The sequence below is a fragment of the Brassica napus genome, chromosome A3 (assembly GCF_020379485.1).
Source record: "Brassica napus cultivar Da-Ae chromosome A3, Da-Ae, whole genome shotgun sequence".
In the NCBI taxonomy this organism is placed as follows: Eukaryota; Viridiplantae; Streptophyta; class Magnoliopsida; order Brassicales; family Brassicaceae; genus Brassica; species Brassica napus.
In genome coordinates this window covers 368,274-385,311 of record NC_063436.1, presented here as the reverse complement: position 1 = coordinate 385,311, position 17,038 = coordinate 368,274, and the positions used below count along the sequence as shown (strand labels likewise).

General features: G+C 39.6%; 6 protein-coding genes across 8 annotated transcripts; 3 read left to right on the top strand and 3 right to left on the bottom strand.

Moving 5' to 3' along the window:
• Window positions 1-178: 178 nt before the first annotated feature.
• On the top strand, window positions 179-1,408 carry LOC106443010 (mitochondrial import inner membrane translocase subunit TIM14-3-like). Its single transcript, XM_013884630.3, has 3 exons — window positions 179-384; window positions 668-846; window positions 1,048-1,408. The coding sequence occupies exons 1-3, from the start codon at window positions 382-384 to the stop codon at window positions 1,202-1,204; spliced, it is 339 nt and encodes a 112-aa protein (XP_013740084.1). The 5' UTR covers window positions 179-381; the 3' UTR covers window positions 1,205-1,408.
• A 182-nt stretch (window positions 1,409-1,590) lies between these two features.
• Window positions 1,591-2,750, top strand: LOC106428854 (40S ribosomal protein S23-2). The gene is made up of 4 exons (XM_013869602.3): window positions 1,591-1,716; window positions 2,055-2,210; window positions 2,291-2,417; window positions 2,506-2,750. The coding sequence occupies exons 1-4, from the start codon at window positions 1,712-1,714 to the stop codon at window positions 2,644-2,646; spliced, it is 429 nt and encodes a 142-aa protein (XP_013725056.1). The 5' UTR covers window positions 1,591-1,711; the 3' UTR covers window positions 2,647-2,750.
• A 40-nt stretch (window positions 2,751-2,790) lies between these two features.
• Window positions 2,791-5,329, bottom strand: LOC106428835 (F-box/LRR-repeat protein At5g02910). 2 transcript variants are annotated; one of them, XM_013869594.3, is made up of 4 exons: window positions 4,140-5,329; window positions 3,885-4,061; window positions 3,624-3,770; window positions 2,791-3,048 (listed from the first exon to the last, which is right to left on the bottom strand). In XM_013869594.3, the coding sequence occupies exons 1-4, from the start codon at window positions 5,082-5,084 to the stop codon at window positions 3,046-3,048; spliced, it is 1,272 nt and encodes a 423-aa protein (XP_013725048.2). In that variant the 5' UTR covers window positions 5,085-5,329; the 3' UTR covers window positions 2,791-3,045. The 2 variants fall into 2 exon arrangements, with proteins under 2 accessions (XP_013725048.2, XP_013725041.2); XM_013869587.3 differs by lacking the exon at window positions 2,791-3,048 and having other exon boundaries at window positions 3,451-3,770.
• Window positions 5,330-5,526: 197 nt separating this feature from the next.
• On the top strand, window positions 5,527-7,180 carry LOC106428879. Its single transcript, XM_013869632.3, has 2 exons — window positions 5,527-6,198; window positions 6,420-7,180. The coding sequence occupies exons 1-2, from the start codon at window positions 5,725-5,727 to the stop codon at window positions 7,032-7,034; spliced, it is 1,089 nt and encodes a 362-aa protein (XP_013725086.2). The 5' UTR covers window positions 5,527-5,724; the 3' UTR covers window positions 7,035-7,180.
• LOC106428863 (E3 ubiquitin-protein ligase UPL4) lies at window positions 7,125-14,097 on the bottom strand. 2 transcript variants are annotated; one of them, XM_013869622.3, is made up of 17 exons: window positions 13,859-14,097; window positions 12,924-13,630; window positions 12,721-12,831; window positions 12,502-12,618; window positions 12,260-12,418; window positions 12,011-12,172; window positions 11,702-11,851; window positions 11,490-11,611; window positions 10,318-11,398; window positions 8,789-9,970; window positions 8,472-8,702; window positions 8,278-8,382; window positions 8,124-8,204; window positions 7,982-8,050; window positions 7,774-7,902; window positions 7,583-7,666; window positions 7,125-7,453 (listed from the first exon to the last, which is right to left on the bottom strand). In XM_013869622.3, the coding sequence occupies exons 2-17, from the start codon at window positions 13,596-13,598 to the stop codon at window positions 7,388-7,390; spliced, it is 4,524 nt and encodes a 1,507-aa protein (XP_013725076.2). In that variant the 5' UTR covers window positions 13,599-13,630; window positions 13,859-14,097; the 3' UTR covers window positions 7,125-7,387. The 2 variants fall into 2 exon arrangements, with proteins under 2 accessions (XP_013725076.2, XP_013725067.2); XM_013869613.3 differs by having other exon boundaries at window positions 7,125-7,666.
• A 1,166-nt stretch (window positions 14,098-15,263) lies between these two features.
• On the bottom strand, window positions 15,264-16,925 carry LOC106428889 (60S ribosomal protein L4-1-like). Its single transcript, XM_013869645.3, has 2 exons — window positions 15,761-16,925; window positions 15,264-15,561 (listed from the first exon to the last, which is right to left on the bottom strand). Exons 1-2 carry the CDS (start codon window positions 16,865-16,867, stop codon window positions 15,448-15,450), a joined length of 1,221 nt encoding a protein of 406 aa, XP_013725099.2. The 5' UTR covers window positions 16,868-16,925; the 3' UTR covers window positions 15,264-15,447.
• Between the last annotated feature and the right edge of the window lie 113 nt (window positions 16,926-17,038).

Genomic DNA, 17,038 nt, shown 5'->3' with positions numbered 1-17,038 from the left:
TTAGTCCTCGTAAATAATCAAATACAAAACTCCTAGTCTTATACCTGAATTTTATTTAATAAAACGGTGAGCAGGTTATAACGATGAGAAATTACATTTGACGAGTCCTCTGAAGGAGAAAGAAGGTATTGACTTTGACTTACTTAACCGGCCAGATAAACCGACCTCTTCCCCACGCAAAAATAAAAATTAAAATTAAAAGAATTAAGACAAGGAGGAGGGCAGAGAGATCTTTTTATGTTTGGTTTTGTTTTCCTCTTTCCTCTTCAAGAACCCTAAAACCCATCCCCGATCCGATAAGAGAGAATCGAAGAATAATTTTCATTTGTTTTATTCCGATTTTTTCTGTGTAGATTCTTCGGCTCAAAGCTACGGTGAACGATGGTAAGTTCATAAATCTTATCTCTTTGTTTCTTCATCATTATTATCGCTGGACGCTCGTGGAAAATCATTTTGGTGGATATTGAATCGAATCCCTTTTTTTTTCTACCTGTCACCTCTTCTGAGGTTATAACAGAGAGAGAGAGAGAGAGAGATTGATCTAAACCTGTGGTTCTGTGAAAGCAATTGAGAGAATGTTTCTTTTTGATTCCAACTCCAAGTGCGTTCCTTTTTTTTTTTTTTAAAAATTTTGTTATCTGATGTTTATTTTGTTGGTTACACACAGGCGACGCCAATGGTTGCAGGTGCTGCAGTAGCTGCAGCTGCTATAGCTGGTAGATATGGTATACTCGCTTGGCAAGCCTTCAAGGCAAGGCCAATCGTGCCTAGAATGCGCAAGTTTTACGAAGGTGGTTTCCAAGCTGCCATGACACGCCGTGAAGCTGCTCTCATCCTTGGAGTCAGGTCTGTCTTTACTTCTTTCTTTAGTTTGCACCTCGATTTGAAAAATGGTATTAAGATCATTTCATCAAAGGCTGATACCAGCTAGAGTTAGTTTGTAGTTTAATAAATCTTATCCTGCAAGTTACTCTTTGCTAAAGTAGTTGTTCTCTAGTGATTTGACTGAGTTTTTTTTTGTGTGTTTGTTTTACCATAATAATGCAGGGAGAGAGTGGTGGCGGAGAAGGTGAAAGAAGCGCACAGGAGAGTGATGGTAGCAAACCACCCGGACGCTGGAGGCAGTCACTATCTCGCTTCTAAGATCAATGAGGCCAAAGATATCATGCTCGGCAAATCCAATAACTCTGACTCTGCTTTTTGATTCTGTCATATTGAGAGTTTGATACAATCCCAATGAAGAAACTCTTTTGTCTTTTCATTTGAATGTGCTACCAATTTCTTGTTGTATATCATTATCATGTTTCCAAAGAAGCAGCTGATCAATATTTGTTATATGATACAAACTATTACCTTAAGCCTGTGTAATCCAGACAGATGCACTGAATAAAAAAAAATTGATTAATAATTGGGTGAATTAGCCTCAAAATTCACAAACTTTTCTGTTTATGTTCCAAGCTTAGTAGAAAACCATTGACAAAAATATTCACTACAATTTCTAGAATGTAAAATGCGACTTAAAAAGAAAAAAATTCAGTTTGGATCATGATGGGCCTATCTGTTAATGGGCCGAGTATTTATAAATCGGTTTGACATATATATTAGGGAGGTCACTGGCATCACTAGGGTTAGGGTTTTCGCAGCCGCTTTAAAACTACTTATCCTCCTTACTGCTTCTCTTTGCTGTTGATCATCATCTCCATCCACAAACATGGGGTACGTTTCACCTTTCTTACAGTCTTCATATGCTCTGTCTCTGTTAGCTCTTTTTAGCGTTTCATCGAGCTGATCTGGAAATTTTTGAGTTATAGTAGAATCCATGTGGTAGATTACTGGATATTTAAGTTGCTCTGGTGCTGTAGATATGAAGGTTCTCGTTTGTATCCTATATATAATCTTGAAGCTGAATGTCTTTATTGAGTTTTTGTTTGCTGCGTGATGAATTTGAAAATGAAGTTACTGAGTTGAATTGCTGAATGAGTGTTGGACCTTCTGCATATTTTTCTTCATTTTTCATTAAATGCTTTTGTTGTTGTTGTGATGATTTGATACAGTAAGACAAGGGGAATGGGAGCAGGGCGCAAGCTCAAAAGGCTTAGGATTAATCAGAGGTGGGCTGACAAGCAGTACAAGAAGTCCCATCAGGGCAACGAGTGGAAGAAGCCTTTTGCTGGTTCTTCCCACGCCAAGGGTATCGTTCTTGAGAAAATGTAAGCCCAAGTTTGATTTTTCATCTGCTTTTTAGTATATGTAGCAGAGTTGATGAGTATGTTTCTGTTTTATCATGCAGAGGTATTGAGGCTAAGCAGCCTAACTCTGCTATCCGTAAGTGTGCTAGAGTTCAGCTTATCAAGAACGGAAAGAAGATTGCCGCTTTTGTCCCCAACGATGGTTGCTTGAACTACATTGAGGAAAATGTAAATTCTCAGCCCTTCTCATCTAATCCTTAAAGCTTTTATTGGTTTCTGTCGAATATTTATTCAATGTTTGTTAATGTTGTCGCAGGACGAGGTGTTGATTGCTGGATTTGGGCGTAAAGGTCATGCCGTGGGAGATATTCCTGGAGTTCGGTTCAAGGTCGTCAAGGTCTCTGGTGTTTCACTTTTGGCCCTCTTCAAGGAGAAGAAGGAGAAGCCAAGATCTTAAGCTTTTGAATTTGTTTTTGATTTTTATAACTATCTTTTGAAAACAAACTCATATTGTTCTGTTCTATTCTACTTTAAAATTCCAGAACTGAGTTTAAACATTTATTTTCTAGGAGTCTTATGTTTAGTTTTCCAACAAGTTTTCTCATGTTTCATCTCTTAGATCAACTCCTTATTATGCCGTTCTCGTAACATATTATTATGATGTTGAAGTCTTAGCTATGGAAAAAAAGAAGTCAGTCTTAGCTATGAATATTTAACATCTGGCGTAAGACCAGTCATTGCAAGATTGTGGGTTCGATCATTGTTGTCCTAAGAAGGCAATGTCCAAAGATTCCGTATTTCCCTCAGCTGCTTAAGTTCACCTCTTTTGAACTCCACTTTGGCACATAAATTTTGATTACTGAAAAATGACAATCCTAAGCAAGTAAGCATGACATGACAAGAACCATTGATCATGAAGCATTAGTCTCTTCAGAATAACTGCACAAGAGATGCATAGAGATCTCGGTAGCATTTTCCTTACTTAAAATAGTACGGTTAAGGATAAAGGAAAACAATGTGATGTGTGAACATAAATTCCAGGCACAACCGCACAAGAATTATATATTTGATGAACAATCTGACACATAAAGCTTCTAATAAACATGCTTATCAGAACAGGGAAGTCCATGATTAAAAAAAAAAGAGTATTGAACATCCAACATTGTATAAGATAAAAGACTTCAAATCATGTGTTATAAAGGTGACTAAAGAACCATTTACTTGCAAAAAAAGTTCGATTTCGAATATGACGATCCATAAGAAAAGTCAAATAAAAAATCTATTAAATATAAATAGTTTCATTACAGAGAAAACGTCTTAATAAGAAAAATATTTATACGAATAAAATATTCAACGAAAGAACCAGTCTTGAGTCAAGTCAGTGACAAAAGATAACTCAGAGTTTTTGTTTAGTGAGAAAGTGTAACTCCCAACCTTATACCAATCGTCTCCACTTTTTTTCAGCAGAAATTTCATGACAGAACTCATGAGTTCCGGTTCAGAGCCGTCCAAATCTTTCGGTTTCCAACATTGACGCGTTTCCAAGCCTTTCCAATACAAGTAGTTGGTAAGACGAGTCTCCTGCATAAAGATAACAATGTTTTCATAACAATACTAGAACCACAAAAAAAAAAATGAAGAAGATTGATAATAATGGTCTATAATGTGTGGTTGATGTTTAAATATATTATATACCTCTAACATTTTGCAGTCAACTGTCTCAAATTTGATAGTCTTTAATCTTGGCGAGTTTTGTAGCAGCTTTGCTACACCAGGAACAATAGATGGATAGATAGCCATTTCAAGAGTCAAAGCTTCCATCTTCTTGAACATCGGAAAAGGAACACCACAGACGACGGCAAGAGATAAGATCTAAACAATACAAAACAAAAAAAAAAATCAACTATGACAAATGCAAAATATTTAATCATTTCACTTAGTAAAGAATACCTGAAGACAGAAAGCTCCACACAAAGTAAGTTTCTCCACGCTCTGCAACTTCTCAAGCGTCTGGAGGATCAACACTTGAAGCGAATCAGCTAAACCAGTCTCCGGATCGCCAAAGTCATCGTACAAGAAACCAAGACGTCTGGAACAGTAGATGTTCACGTTAGCTTCCGTTAAAGAAGAGACGTCCGCTAACTCACATTTTGACTCATCACTATGAGTCAAACTCAAAAAACTGATACGCGGCGCCACAATCTGCAGCTCTTGCTCCCAGCATTGAACATCCAACCTCTTTAACATCAGACACTCGCTGAGATCAAGACGCTCGAGTTTATCACAAAACAACGTCAAGCATTCGAGAAGCGGAGAGCCAGAAAGGATCTTGGCACATGCCTCATCAGAAAGCACACAGCCTCTCAAAGATAATGTCTTTAAAGATCTCCAAGACACGGTGACGTGTCCAGGAATCGTATCGATAGTTCCCGATTCGACAAAGAGCTGTTTTAAAGAGCAGCTGGTGAAGAAGACCTCGGGGAAACGGTAAGCCACAGCGTAAGCATGACGGAGCTCTAGAGACAGCTTCTCCGTGCTGTGAGACACGGCGAACTCGATCAAGCTGTCGATCTGTTTAGGTTTAGCCTCGGTGGTGCTGATGGAGAGACGAAAGGTCGTGATTTTGGGAGATGAGTATCTTCTAGCTATGGTTTCGTAGACCGAATCGGGTTTGTATCTGTAGCAATCGATGTCGAGAGAAGGTGTTTCTGACCATACGTGCTTCCATCGCTTGGACAAGACGGAGGTTCTGATTGCGTATTTTGTCGGGATTAGAGAGAAGATGTGTTGGAGGATCACGTCGGGTAGAGAGCTGATGGAATCCACACCGTTGGTTGAATCTCTAGCTCGTTTGATTTTGCGGTAGCTGTGGTTTTCTCGGCAATCGTCCGACATGGTGTTACTTCACAAGCGTCGATTCATTTCTCGTTTTTTTTTTTTGTAGTGGCGGGTAGTGATTCAATTAGTGGGCCTATTATGTTATTGGGCCGAAGCAACATTAGAAAACCTATTCATGTACTTCAATTGTATTTTTTAAAATTATTCTTTTTTAACTTGAGTTCACATATTACTATACTTATTTTATTACGCTCATTTATTTATTACCTTTTAATTTTGCTTTTGATAAATTTAATGTTTTTTTTTTAAAACTTTATCATTCATATTTTACAACTTTAACTTCTTAAATATAAAAAAACTAAAACATCAATCATATAATATAATTAAGTCGAATACTAATTACATGTCATGTAATAGTTTTGAACCTCGTGTTACATATTCCACACATGACAGACAGCTAATAAAAGAGGTTGCCAATGATACAGTTGCAACCATTACAGATTGATGAATGAGATATTACTACTGCTTTACTACACCCAACTGCAAAGGTGAATGAGCATAGAAACTCCATGTATACTTTCTATAGTGGATAAAGTAAAATTTATGTAAACAGTCTGAATTAATGCAAGTAACTTTTTATGTTCCTATAAATATAGCAAAGGACGATCTAAAGCCAATTCACAAATAAGAGCCAAATATGGAGGCTAAATTCCAAAAGTCGATGATCTCTGGAATACAGACGGTCCCGCCGGTGGAAGTCACCAAGCACCGTAAAGTCCGCTCCATATCTGTTGGAGATCCCTTGGGAGCAGGAATATTCCAGCGGACATTAAACATAGTCACCTATTACAAGCATGCAGGTGATAGTGGTGATAGAGGATGGTTAGTGGGCGGGTGGATGAAGGAGTCGTTAGGGAGAGCCTTGACGTTGCATCCTATGACTGCTGGTAGACTGAGGTGGAGGAGGAAGACAACAGCGGCGGATGAAGATGGTCTGGAGGTGGTGGCTAATGACTGTGGCGTTAGGCTGGTTGAGGCTAGGTTCCCGGCGAGTTTGCCGGAGTTTTTTGAGATGGTGAAGAGAGACAATGGCAGAGCTGAAGCAGAGACTGTCTTCTGGACAGACATTAATGAAGTTGATCCTCAATTCTCTCCATTGTTCTATGTTCAGGTAAACTAATCTTTAACTATTTACTTAAATTTACATTAACTGAGATCAATATGTCAAAAACGCCCTATATTATAGTTGTGAAAATTGTGAAGCGAAAAAGTTTGGGTGTTAAAAAGCTTAACGAAATTTAGTTGAGATATTTTTATAAAATTTTCCCTTATTAAAACTAAGTTTCTTGGACTTGTAATGAAGAGGTGTTTTTCTTTTAATTTTGTTAATAGGTGACTAGCTTTGAGAGTGGTGGGTACTCAGTTGGGATAAGCTGCAGCATCCTATTAGCTGATATCCTCCTTGAGACAGACTTCTTGACCAAATGGGCACAAATCCAAAGCTCTTTAGCTCAATATCAGACCACACTCAAACCACTCTTCTACCTCCCATCAAACAAAAGAATCAATTTCCTCACTGAACTGTCTAGGTCAGCCTCGGTTCTCGACCGCGGTGAACCCCTTGTTTTCCTGGCTAAAACATGCTCGAAAATGTCACTAGCATGCGTGAAAAAGGCCGTTGCAAACCGAGAAACAACTAGGGCGAATGTATTCTTGTTCGTCAAGGAACAAGTTGGTGATAAAAATAGAAATACTACTGAACGTGATGGTACGAAGGTAGACATTCATACGAGTGATGAAGCGATTAGCGACTGCGATTGTGGTGACGACATAGAAGAGGAGACAGATGTTGGAGTACTTGATCTGAGCTTGTCGTTCGATGACAAATTTGAAGGCAGTTCATGCTGGACTGGGTCTATCTCAAAAGGGCTTGTGTTTGGCGTCCCATCTACTTTTGGTGATACTAAGTCGCTTGTCAAATTTGTTATTGCATTGCCAAAAAAGTGATTCATTAATGTGGCATTACTATTTCATTTTTTTATTCTATGGTTTCTAAGATAAAATAATTGTTGTCAATTTTATTATGTAACCATGTGATTCTGCAAATTAGTTTGTCAATTAATACTCCAATAATATTAGAACCTTTGAAGTGATTCTTTTTTTTATAATATACAACCCTTTTCCATCAAGAGTTTTCTTTTTAAAATGTATTTCTATTTCTACCGATTAAAATTCTTATGTACAAAATCCTAGAAAAAAGAAAACTTTAAGAAGAGCATCCTCTTGTTTTCTTCTAACAGTCCACTCTTCTCCTTCTCTCACCTCCTACCGCTTCTGCTAATTTTTCACAAGATGCTAATTTAAGAGAGATGGAAGGAACCTTGGCCTTCAGTTATAGCATAAATTAGCTTCTCCTTCATCTTTTCCTGCAAAACACAGACAAGACAGAACACAAAGCAGAACCACAACACAGTTAGATCTTTCCTGAGACCGGTTTTTGTCAACATGAGTAAGAAAGAGAGTGGGTTAACAAAAGATGAAGAGAGAGATATCACTTTGGAAGAGTAAGGTGGAAGCTTTAGATAATTAGCGCATGTCATCACACTCGGCAAGTCAGTTTCTGAAGAATCGCTACCACGCTGTTGCAACAACAAATGAAACAGAAGGCTGATGAGAAAACAGAGAGAGAGAGAAAGTATGACATATAACGTGAGCAAAATAAAGAAGCTTTGAATCAAGAGTGAACCTTGCGGACAATTGTTAGTTTGGGATTGAGAGACGCCAAGCCCCCAGGAGGTAGACGAGGACATCCTGTTACAAACTGCAGAAAGGCTCGTTGTTGATCCTTGTCAAACTCATGCAGAATCTCCAACAACTGGAATACAAAAACAATTGAACCATTTATAGTTTAATCCACAAAAAAAGGGTTGTAAGTTCAAAGAAAAAAGACCAACATTTTCAACTGGTGGGCTGCTAGAAGTATATCCATGATCAAACTTGATGTGATCCAAGACTTCATTCATCTGCAAAGGAAGGGCAGCTTCTCAGTTTATGAAAACGATACCACAGAACCATAGAACCTAAAGGTTTACTTACATTAAAGAGATCTCGTTCTCCACACAAGAGAGTTTCCAGTTCTTCTTCATTGAATATCCCAAGATGTTCAATAGGGAAAACCTGAGAACGTGTATAATAAGCAACCTTAAAACCTGTAGAGGAAAAAAGTAGCTAAAGTGATGGCTCTACGTACTTTGTTAAATCCAGACCGAAATGCTTCCACTTGTTTTTGGATCCCGTTACATATTGTTGCATTGACAATAGCCTTGATATACTCCTCGAGGTTATCCAAATTTACCTAGAACGAGAAGCAGAGTCGATATCAATACACAACGAACGAGGATCTTAAGAAAGAGAAGTGATCACAAAACTGAATTATTAACTTACCATATCATTAGCAGAATGAAGAGCGAGAACATAGTCTGTGTAGCCAGGCAGCACAAATTCAAGACAAAGATCCTCAATATTTGTTCCACGGAAACTCAAATCACACTTGGCTGCTCGGGCATCAGTTTGTGATTCTGAGAAAACCTTTTTCCTACGTGTCAGAGCTTGCAATTCCACCAGTGTTTTACAAAGTTCAGGGTCAATGAAGTGGATGTCAAATGAACTCAACTCCTACAAGAATTAAACTTACTCCGTAAGATTTTTATAAAAGTTGGAAAGAGATATGTAAAATGAGAACTTTGAATGACTCAATTTACCTGTCCGATAATCAGTTTATAGAAGGCTTTGGAGAAAGGAATGTCCAAAACTCGTCCATCATGTAGAGCCTTTGCTACCACTGTCCCTAAGAGCACAAATTTCTGTAGCACATCTGGGAAAGCAGCTGATGTATCTGACCAAGGTCGTGGAAAGAGTCCCGAAGGAGCCACCAAAAATCCTGAGTCTTCCTTTGGTTTTCCAGCAAAGGAACTACGATCACACCTCCACATGCCAAGGTATGGATTTTGAAACGCTCTACTGACAAGTGTGTAGAACTCCAGCGTTGGCCCAAGACCAGTTCCCACTTCTTCACTGTACTCAACCTCAATTACCACCTTCTGGTTGCCGTGCAACTCCATCATTTTTGAAGCAGACTCTAGAATGGTTTCACGGCAAGCTAAGAACTTTTTGCGAGGTAAACTACCAGTTACTGGGCGCCCTTCACTGCTAAGGTGTTGTGGATGATGATGGACTTTCTGCGAACCGAATGCTGCTAGCCGGAAGTATTTGGTTTTGACTTCAAAACTAAACAGAAAAGGGCATGAACCCATTAGATCATTAAACCACGGTGGTAGACCGCAGGTTGACACAGCAAAGGAATCACGCAGCTGCTGCTCCAGCTTCTCTGTTAGCTTACTACTAACAAATTCAGCATATGGCACAGGACGAAGCTGCACCCTCAGATCATCCAAATTCTCCAGCCTACCTTCCCCAAAAGCATTTATCCGTTCATGACAAATCAGGTGAAAGAGAAATCTGTTCATGCCCTCCAGACTCTTGAGCAGAAACAACATGTCGTACGCAGGAGGATTTGTTGCTTTGTGGCGCAAATCAAGTCTTTGAGCAAACAAGAAGGATAAAAACGGGTGATACTCGTCATTGTCCATAAATCCGAGAGGAAACAGATTTTCATCAGACTCTGCAAGTTGTGGGGCCCTTTCATACGTGATGGTGTGGGATCCACTCAGCTTGGAATCGTTGGTAGTTTCACTTCCTGATTTTAGTTTGTGCAAGAGAATAGCCTGGTATACAGTCAAAGAGCGGTCTAGTTCAAGCCCTTCTAGACGAAACAAAAGTCTAGGTAACGCATCCTCCTCAGGTAACGCATCCTCCTCTTCAGATGAGGAAGTATTATCTTCCCCTGAATCTGGAAGCTGCTCTTGGTCTTCCTCTTGAGATCCCTTCACACACGAAAAAGTCCAAAGACGCAAAAGATAAATTTATATAGTATAGTAACCAACAAAAGAAGCTTGGAGAGAAGAAAAGATACTAAGCAAGTCGACTTCTTCTCAAGTAAACCAACAATCGAAACATTACCTAATGCTCATCTTGAATTCAAAATACTGCTACTTGTGGAATGGTGGTGCAGCTAAGAATAAAAATTTAAGCAGAGAACTCTGTTCTAAAACACAATTGATTCCTCTAAACTCATATTCTAGATTTTTGAATCCATCCTAATCAAAGCAAAACCTGAAGGTAAAAGGAATGTTCGAGATGCTACTTCCGCAAGGCTAAGATTAGAAATTACCTGCAACTGAGATGCGTTAGGACTGTCAATCTCCATATGGGTTGAGCTTTCACCTTGACAAGATATAGAAGTTGACTGCAGCTGAGAAGATGGACATTCCATAGCTTGATCTTTTTCTTCAACGGAATCTAAAGGTTCTAACTGCACTTTAGGCCACATGTATTGATCGACAGCATCCAAGAAGCAAAGTGGGTCAACGGTGACCAAGTCTTGGGAGTAATCACGCAAGCAAGTCTCCCCCTCTGCTTTGACAAAACGAACTCTTAGGATTGGATAGCTTATGCTACGTCCATTGGGAACAGTCGCGAATGAGTTCCTTTGCTTCAAAAACTGGCTTAGGACAATTGGGTAGTTCTCTAATGAAGATAAGGAATTTTGGAGCTTCTTTATTAATACGGATGAAGTTGCCTCGCCATCAGACCAAAGTGATCTTGTGAACACTTCAAATCTGTTACCAACAAATGGCAAACTATCACATTCTGAATCGCCTTTGCTAAATTTCCTTTGGTGGAGTCTATTAGACAGGTAATTTGTCAGTGCCTTCACAACTCCACTCTCTGTAAATTCAAATGTGGACACAGATTCCCTTCCATTCAGCCTTTCCATGATTTGACTCCATACTGAGAAGAACTTCTCATCGTGCAGGGCATGTGCATCAATAGGTTCAGTCATCAAATCGTCAAGTGCTGCAGACAAGTGCTTGAGGTTCTGGAGAACATCTGTCAAGCCTTTCTGAGAGTCGAATACCTCAGGTCCAAAGAAACTCTCCTTGATACGTGTTGCGAGAATGTAGACAGAATCCTTCTCGATCTTACAAGTTTGTGAAGAAGAGGAACTCGATCTTTCAAAAGACTGGCACAAGCATTTCACAGTCTCTTTCGGAACATGCTCTTCTGAACCGTCAGTTGATCCTTGATTCTGTTGCCCCGAGTTTAAAAGCGCTTCAATTGCGAAATAAACACCCTCCTTTATAAACGAATTCAAAAAATCATCACTGTATTTCCCAAGAAGCGCTTCAGCAATCTGTAGTGCTACAACAACCACATGATGAACTTTCCTTGACAAAATGCCCGCCAAAACACTGCAGCATCATGAAATATCATTAGCTAGAAAACAACAGGATTAAGGAATTCTCAACAGAAAAAGGAAAAGTAGAAAACAAAACGAAGTACCTTAAAATGTTTGCATTCTTCAGTAAATCGACAAAATCGACTGACTTACTCAAGCAAGTCAGCTTGTGGATTGCTGATAGGCAACCATAAGAAACATATACGTTCGCTCCAGATTTTAGCACCTATAAAGAATTCACAAGTTACATCATACTCTTAAGAGAGAACCATAAAATTCATATGCACATACCATACAACTGTATGTCGGAAATAACCTGAATCATAACAGGAAGTATGTCTGCTCCAAATTGTTGCAAGAGATCGGGCTGATTAACAAGAAAACTTTCCTTTTCCAATGCCAGCTGATTATCCTCTACAGGCGAAGATGGAAGAAGCTCAATCACCAACTTCAGGACTTCATGCACCTGAGAAGTAAATTGATTTTCATCACCAACATTAAAATCACTATCATTGCATTCCTTCTACCAAAAGATACTTTGAGATATGAATATTTTGAAAAGAAAAACGAATCCCTCTGTTTAAGTATAAAGGAACTAAAGAGTGATCTACGAAAGTACTCATACCTGGTTGGAACATGTATTGTTGGGATGTGTAGAAGACACTGAATGGGAAATGTCATACGTGGATATAATTTCTTTTAGTCTGTAGCCAATGTTAAGTTCATATAACGTTCTGAAGGCTAAAATTGAACCAGAAGATAGTTTTCTTAGCAATCCAATCACACCCTGCCACAAACCCCAAAGTACAAAGATGTTATGTTTATGCAACGATATAGCAAGGGCGATCATCCAAAAGAAGAAGAGATCATGTACATTGTAAACAGGTTGAGATAGGGTGGTGCGGCCATTCAAGTTTAAAAGATGTATGGATTGATGAATCAGACCATGGCTACATAGTTGATCCAACATTTCAGGTGACTCGCTAACTTGATCTGCTATTTTTGTTAAGCAAATAGCCACATTTTCCACCAACTGCAAGGACAACATATTACTATCAATAGAAGAACATTTTTTCAGTTAAGAAAAGATAAGAAGAGACTGATTCTCATTCTGACCTGTCGATCTTCATACTGAAGAAGATTGCATAAAATTGGAACAGCATCCATAAAAGGGGAGGGAGACTCAGATGAAAGCTTCCTACATATATTCACCACAGTAGAAACTGCGACTCTCTGATACAAATGCGATGTTCAAATCAATAACTTTGAGCTAAACCAAGTCACAAAAAAAAAACAAAATTTTGATATAGCAAGGTCATTCTCCAGATGGCTAACCTGTAAGCTAGTTGAGAAGAAATCAATATACGAAAGCACTGCCTTAATTGCTCCAGCATTCAAGCACGCCACTGGCTCATCTTTGGATATTTTCTCAAGTGCTTGCAAACACTGGCCAAGTCAACGAAACACAGATCAAAACTAGGTCTTTTGAGGTGTAAGAAGAATAAAAAAGGGACTCATGTGCCAAAAGGTAATGGTACCTGCTCAGCAACGTCCAAGTACTCAATTGCCTGTAGTCTCTGGCAAAGAGCAGGGAGAGTCTCATGTTTCACAAGGAATGCTACAGACCGCGGATAAACATCAGACAAGTAAGTAACCGCTCTGATAGCAAGCAGCATAATATCTGCATTGCTCTCATGATTAGCCAACTTAACAAGCACCCGGGAAAGCGTATCGGCCATAACGGTGGACAGCGAATCTTCAGTACAGAAAGACAAGACCTCACACAGCTCCGTAAGACCAGTCAACTGCAAAGAAGGATCGACTTCTTCACTCAATCTCGTCACAAGAGAACTCAACTTCTGCTGATCCTCAGACGATCTCCCCCACTGAACATCCTGAAGCGCCTTGTGCCTCGGATCTTCACCTTCTTCATCATCATCATCAGAATCGCAAGATCCGTAGTCCTCCTCCTCCTCCTCCTCCTTGTCTGGCTCTCCATCTGAATGACTAGAAGGAGAATCTGATGAAGAAGTGTCCATATCAGCGTCAGTGGTTTCGTGTCCCGAGCTCGCTCCATTGGCTGCTTCTTGAGACTGGCTCTGAACAGACGAGCCACCAGATGAGCTTGACCTAGAGTCCTGTGAGTTACAAGCTCTCTTATCAGCAGGTAGCTCCTCCACATCCTCCATTCGTTTCTGCCCCCTGTTCTCCATCACTTCTTCGATCTTGAAATCAAAACTTCAACCTATCAACAATCAAGTCGAGGTTTCAATCAATCACAGTGGATATAACAGTAAAAAAATTAGGGTTTTACTACTGTAATTCTAATTAACACAGTCATTAGGCGATCGTTATCACAGAGAGAGAGAATCAAACCAAGCTAACAGAGACGAGAACAAAGACATATAAAACAATACGCAAGAAGATCATGATGATCGCAGTGAAAATCAAAATCAGTTAATAGAAGAGAGACCTCTCGTGATCACAGAGCTTTTCAAGTCACAGCGACGATCTCTGTGAACAAAGAAAGCGATGGCTTGCTTTGATTGGAATCGATAGAACCTTAAATATCCTCTCTTGAGAGATTGCGATAACAGAGAGGAGGAGAGTCTTTAGGGCTTTTTAATCTCCAGAAAATCACATATAAATACAAGAAACTATATGATCTCTCTATCTATATGTGTGTATATATATATATGTCACTTTCCTTGCTTATTTGCTAAGACGCTGGGTTAGACAAGAACTGTTCCTCTGCGGGTGCGCACACGGTAATTCGAAGGTTTGATTGGATCGGACGGCTCCTATTGGTTGATATAATATCCGACGGATGAAGTGTTTTGTAAGTCGTTTCTTTTCCGATTTCGGGAACAGAGTAATTACCACCGCCTTATGTTATACTTTTGCCACGTGTCGTCATTAACAGTTGTAAGCCGTGCAATTAATCAAAAGCTTCTTTTCCATTTTTTCCACAAATTAATCTTATGTTATTTCATAGCCTAATTAGTACTTTTGTATTAAATGTAACATGATTAATGCGTCATTAAGTCTTTTACTTTAGGGTTTTGTATAAGAAGGTCTGATGAAAGCTATAAACAAACACAACAATTCTTCCGCCACCTAACTCTAACTGAATATATTAATCGCAAATAACTTTTCAAATCATTAGTATGTCTTCTTAAAATTAGTCAATATAATATTTAACCAAAAATGAAATGACAATTTATTTAAAATAGGTTCTCATGATAATTAATTTAAAATAATTCTGAGGCGTCCAAATATACTTAACATTATGAATGATTTAAATGTTTGATAATTTAATGTCAAAAAAATATATGTTTAACCAGTTTAAATCTATTGTTACTTCCTAAAATCTTCCATAAATTTCTCACTAATTTCCTTATAATTTACAGGGAAAGTGACAAAATATCTGACAAAAACTAAAACTTATATGGAAAGTTGCGACCACACCTTTCTCGGAGAGGTTATATTTCCAATTAATTAGAACAAAATCTAACTTTGTTGACAAAAAAAAAAATCACCTTAATATGGTCTGCTTTAAAAATATATAAATGCTCCATCTGGATACTTAAGAAACTTGAGGGCCAAGGAATTCACAATTATCATATTTTTGGGCTGGATAGGCTAATTATGTCCCACGGGCTGACGATACTGGACTTGTCCTGTCTACATTTATGCTCTTCTCTTAATGATAGAAACCAAGTAAAATCAGGAGGTCTGCAGGCTTGCGGCTGCTATGTTACGTAGGAGATTAACAGTTTCAGTGACCTTTAGTATTGGTGGTAATATACTCATGATTTAACTCTCATCCTTAAAATGGACTTTGACGACTACTGTTTGTTATGACTAAGATAATCAAAGACATTGAAGCAAAATAACTAAAACAGAGCATAAATAAAACATGTTCGCACTCAAATCCTCTTAACTCAACAAGTAAAAACCTCAAGAGATTGGAACACAGGTAAATCCAAGGGAAATGAATATCACAAAACATAAAATATAACCAAAATCTTATATGAGACGACAAAATCATAAATATTCTTGTTACTGACTGGCTCCGAGCCACTTGGTGAAGTTATCAAACTCTGTGTAGTCACTGTCGGAGATCATAGTCTGGTACCACGCCTTTCCTGCTGCTTTAATAGCTTGTGATTGCTCCTAGAGTAAACAAGAAAACAAAATAGTTTGAGAAATGAATCAGCTTTGTGTGAACTATAAAGCACAACAGATTAAAAAACTATAAAATATTCAGAATAGAGCTACTCTACAAGATTAATCTAAATATAGTGCTAAGTCCTAACACACTATATACTATCAAAATGAAATTATCCACTAGAAATGAGAGCGTTGAGTTTACCTTGGTGACGCTCTTCCTCTTCTTCTCGAGCTTCTCCTTCTTAGACTTAACCCTCTGCGCTTCAGCCAACAGAGACATCCTCTTCGCGGTCTTAGCATAAGGATTCAACTTAAGCATCACATTAAGATTCTTCAACGGATTCTTCTTCATCACAGCCCTCTTCGCATCCTTCTTAATCGGCTTCACCACGCTCTGAACCTCATCAGAGTTAATAATCCTCGCCAAATCAGCATTCACCATCTTCGCACGAGGCAAAACATAACCCTTCTTCATCTCAGACGGTTTCTCAAACGATCCGTAAATAGACTCAAGCTTCTCAAAGGCAGACTTAGTCCAAATCACAAACCTCCCAAGATGACCACCAGGAGCTAGCTTCAACAAGTTAAGCCTCTCAACGTGACAAAGCTCAACGCCAGTAATGTTCCTAAACGCCTTCACAATCTTAGCTCCCTCGGTTCCGTACACAACAAGAGGACCTTTCCGACAAATGTAACGACGGTTCCTCATCTTACCTACACCAGACCTAATCCCAATACTATCCTTCGCCTTCTCGGCGTCATCATAAGCACCGATCTGTTTCAAAACCTTGATCGCAGCACTAGTCTTCTCCACAGCCTCAGCTGAATCGCTAACAACGAGAGGCATCTCGGGGACATTCTCGATCTTGTGACCACGTGCCATCACGAGAGAGGGCACAGCAGTGGCGGCGATTGCCGAGACGATCGCGTGCCTCTTCATGTTGACGTTGACGCGACGGTGCCAGCGTCTCCAGATCTTAGTCGGAGCGAACATCCGACCGCCGCGACACATGTTTCCGAAGGCCGCTTGACCTGCGCGGTGGGTTCCGCCGCCGGGAACACGAGGGATACGGGAGACGGCGCGTCCTGTTCCCCAGGACTCGGCGGAGGTCTGGTGACCGGCCTTCTTGGAGACGGCGTAAGGCTGACGGCTGTTGTTGGAGATTTGGGCGTGGACGAAGTTGACGATGTCTGGCCTCACGGGAGCTGTCATGACGTCGGGTAGGCAGACGGTGGTGGATTTGTCGGTTGTCATGTCTCCGTCGAGGCCTTGGACGGTGACTAGAGGGCGTGCGGCGGCGGCTGCCATTTTTTGGAGTGTCCGGGACTGTGGCTGTGCGTTTAGGGTACGAAGGCAAAATGTGGTTAGGGCTTCTGCGTATTATATAGCAAATGGTGGACGTCTATGCGGGCCTAAAAGGCCCATATGCACAGATAAACTAGCAAACGACTTATCATTTTGGAGCTTACTCACAGGCCC